Source organism: Enoplosus armatus, chromosome 4 (genome assembly GCF_043641665.1).
Source record: "Enoplosus armatus isolate fEnoArm2 chromosome 4, fEnoArm2.hap1, whole genome shotgun sequence".
NCBI lineage: Eukaryota > Metazoa > Chordata > Actinopteri > Centrarchiformes > Enoplosidae > Enoplosus > Enoplosus armatus.
Window position 1 is genome coordinate 26,327,930 of NC_092183.1, and position 3,492 is coordinate 26,331,421.

Sequence of the window (3,492 nt, forward strand, 5' to 3'; positions counted from 1 at the left end):
ATGTTATTCGTCAAAATGAAGGTGCCAGAGGAGGAATTAATGAGCAATATTTTGAAGCGGCTAACGGGTGAGTCTGCGCTCCCCGTATACAGCAACATTGAGAAGTTCAAACGAGGAAAGGACGGCTTGTACTTTGTCGCCGAGGACTTTAATGAAACTGTGAAGAAAAGAGAATTGGTCAACGCCAAGGAACGACTGAGAGTGAGTGTTCATTGGAAATGACGCCGTCTGAACCACGAGTTTGACATGTTTGACAGGAGGGTAACGTGACTCCGCTACGGCAGGTGTAGCTCCGCAGAGAGGACAAGCTAACTCAAACTTTAGCTAACGTCTAGCGTTAGCTTGCAAGTAACTGCTAGCGTGGCTGGAGGGGAGTATTAAATGCACAGCATGAACCAGTGGCCAGCAGTAGTTACAGATGCAGGCCTAAATCTGAGAGTTATGTATTTGGCAGTAAGCCTGCCCCTTTTTAAATTTAAGATTCGTCAAATGCAGTTTGGCATAAGACAGACTTGATTTTCATAAACGCAGTTAGACTTCAAGAGAATTGAGAGCTTTTCTCCAATCTCATGTGTCAAACATGTCTGAACTTGGTGTCAAGCAAATATTAGTGTTATTATAATAGTAATACTGTGACTGTGCTGATATTGAGGTCTTGGCAAATGTGAAAGGGTTGGTGTAACATTCAGTTGGATACGTCGGTTTGAAATACAACTCTGAAATGTTGACGGAGTCCAGAGTAACATCCAAAGACCTGTGCTGGCCTGGATGGCTGCACCAGTTTCCGTACAGAGCCCTATTGATTTGCTGTATAGAGAACTGTACATCTTAAATTGTGATCAAATTAGGGCAAAAAAAAAAAAAGGGCTTCAACACCTTTATTCCTTCTGCATGATGCGGTTTTTGCAAAACGGTCATGTTGCAGTGGAGGATGAAGTCAAGACGAATGCCACATTGCAGTCTTTAGTTATGTGTCCTTATTCATCACCATCTGTTCGCCGTTGTTTAGATAATGTTTACAAAACTGATGATGATGATGATCTGATCTGGCACATTGTTAATATGAAACTTCAGCCTCTTCTGTGCAGATCAGGAACTTGAACACCATGTTCTCCCGCTTGAAGCGCATGGTGCCACTGATGAGACCAGACCGGAAGCCCAGTAAAGTGGACACACTTAAAGCGGCGACAGAATATATTCGATTGCTTGTTGCAGTTTTGCAGGACACTGACAGTGTAAGTACTGCATTCATCAGGACTCTTATCAAATGACAAGTGTCCTCGGTTGTTTTCCAGACAGAACTGCCACTTATTTTGAAATGTTGATTAGTGTTATTTTGTATTTCTCAGGATGATGGCAGTGGGACTGATTTCCTAAAGAATGCAATCACTTACGGTCAGACTGAAGGTTTGGGCAATGACCTGTGGAGAATGGAGGATGTGAGTGTTTGTTCTTTCCACTGTGCAGTGGTAGCAGGGGGTTTGACACAGTTTAGTTTCAGTAAACTAGAATTGTTGTGGTAAAGCAACCAATTCAAATCTCATTGGAAAAAAGCCACATTCAAGGTGTCCAGGTGGGGATCTCATCATTGCGTGGGTGGCACAGAGGCCACATCTAATATTCTTCTCGGTATCCCAGTGGATGAACTGTAGTACATCAACAATATACCCGGTTACGTGTGCCTGTTATATTAAACACTGAGCAGCAGCTCTGGAAAAAAAGGAATAAGTCTGATAACATGCAGTGCAGTTTTTATGTATTTCTTTGGCTGTACTCCTGCACATTCGATTTACAACAAAACAATGAGAGAGCTTTAAGGGTGTTTGATGCCGTTTACATCCATGTCAGTGGAAGAGTGTAACAGTCGCAACCCATTTTATCTTACAACGCAGTGGGACAGTGATCCTAAATTGTACAGACAGGGCAACCATGGCGGTGTTTAGGGCCAAACAGTGAAATGTCCAAGTCACCTGGGGCCTGTGCTAAGAAGCAGGTTCAACATACCCAGATATCTTTTCGTTATCTGGCTTCACTTAGCCTATTAACCGTGATCCCACTAAGCGGTCACACGATGGTGGATATCAACTCGGTATGTCAACCCACGTTTTCCCAATCTAGCCATGAGCACGCTCACTTAAAAAGGGTTTTGCAGCATCTGACCAAACACAAACATGGACACGTCTACTGGCAGCAGAGTGGCAGATTTTACAAATGAAGAGCACACTATAATATTAGACAAATACAAAGATGTTAAAACACATCATCCAGACTAAAAGCAATGCAGCTGCCAAATGCAGGAAGGACAGTTAGCAAAAAATCACCACTGTGTGAATGCATAAGGCTTCTAATATCACTGCCCCATCATTAGGGCACAAGTAGTCTGACTCGCCGGATGTAGGCTGTTGGGATAAGTCTGCCATTGGCCGACTTTTTCAGCCGGAACTCTCCTCCCCTTCTGCTCTCTGTGTGTTACCGTTTTGCAAGGGCACCGCCGCTGCATCCTGGCTTAGCGCCGCCCAAGACGATTGTGATTGGTTTAAAGAAATACATATACATACAATAGAGTACGAGTAGATCTGACTATAATTACATTTGTGTATTCCATTAAATGAATGCATTGCTTAAATGTATTCCTATAGTGTGTATGACAGTTGTAGCCTTATTCTGTCAGCTGCAACCCGGACAACAGACTAAGGAGCAAATAAAAAAAATAAATATAAAAACATAATTCAAAGCGGTGAGTAGGCTTACTTTCACATCTTATAAGTACAACAAGTACAAGGCTTTAGTGCCTCAATCAGTCTCTGTCTCAGGGAAAGCCAAAGGCCTTTTCAACTTTTCAGGCATGTGCTATCTGGTTTCTGTGTTCCAAGTAAATGTTTTATCATTTGATTTGGACGGATAATTGATTTTCCTCATTGTCTTTTGTTTGTGTAGAGTGACGGCAATAACTACTGACTTTGATTTTGTTGCCACTGTTCCACTGAATGTAACAGAAGCAGTGGTTTAACCACATTTTGACGACACTATCAGAGTTTGGTACATTCTGAGCATTTTGATGGATATGCAGGTTTTTATGTTTTGCTGCCGTAAAAATGTATTAGCATTGTACAGTGATACTTTTTGCCTGCCTGAAGTCAACGTAACTGTCATGGAATCACCTTTCAAGCCTAAAGCAGGTAGCAGAAAGATATATTTTGATATATTCTTACTCACATGCTTTTTCCTGACAGTTGCTGAACATGTCAGAGGAGCGCATGGAAGATGGCTTCACTTTGCCCCCAGAACCAGTTACAGAGGATGGAGATATGACCAGACTGGTGTTGCAACATTGTGTGATGCCTGCGTACCAGTTCATCATCCAAGTAGCACCTGATCAGACTTCGGTAATTCACTCAGAAAAATATGAATAAAGAAAAGTCACATCAAGTGGAACAAAATCTAATTTGAATCTAAGACATAAAATAGTGCAGCAGCTAAAATACAGGAATG

The 3,492-nt window shown here is 42.0% G+C and overlaps 1 protein-coding gene across 1 annotated transcript; it reads left to right on the forward strand.

The window, feature by feature from the left end:
* figla (folliculogenesis specific bHLH transcription factor) lies at positions 1–3,413 on the forward strand. Its single transcript, XM_070903908.1, has 4 exons — positions 1–201; positions 1,089–1,235; positions 1,350–1,439; positions 3,234–3,413. The coding sequence occupies exons 1-4, from the start codon at positions 1–3 to the stop codon at positions 3,411–3,413; spliced, it is 618 nt and encodes a 205-aa protein (XP_070760009.1).
* Positions 3,414–3,492: the final 79 nt, after the last annotated feature.

What these genes read in the sequence shown, in the direction of transcription:
- figla (XM_070903908.1), top strand. Translation starts at nt 1, where the DNA reads ATGTTATTCGTCAAAATGAAGGTGCCAGAGGAGGAATTAATGAGCAAT. An exon ending in ACGCCAAGGAACGACTGAGA is followed by an intron (nt 202 to 1,088) that starts GTGAGTGTTCAT and finishes TCTTCTGTGCAG; the next exon opens with ATCAGGAACTTGAACACCAT. An exon ending in ACCTGTGGAGAATGGAGGAT is followed by an intron (nt 1,440 to 3,233) that starts GTGAGTGTTTGT and finishes TTTTCCTGACAG; the next exon opens with TTGCTGAACATGTCAGAGGA.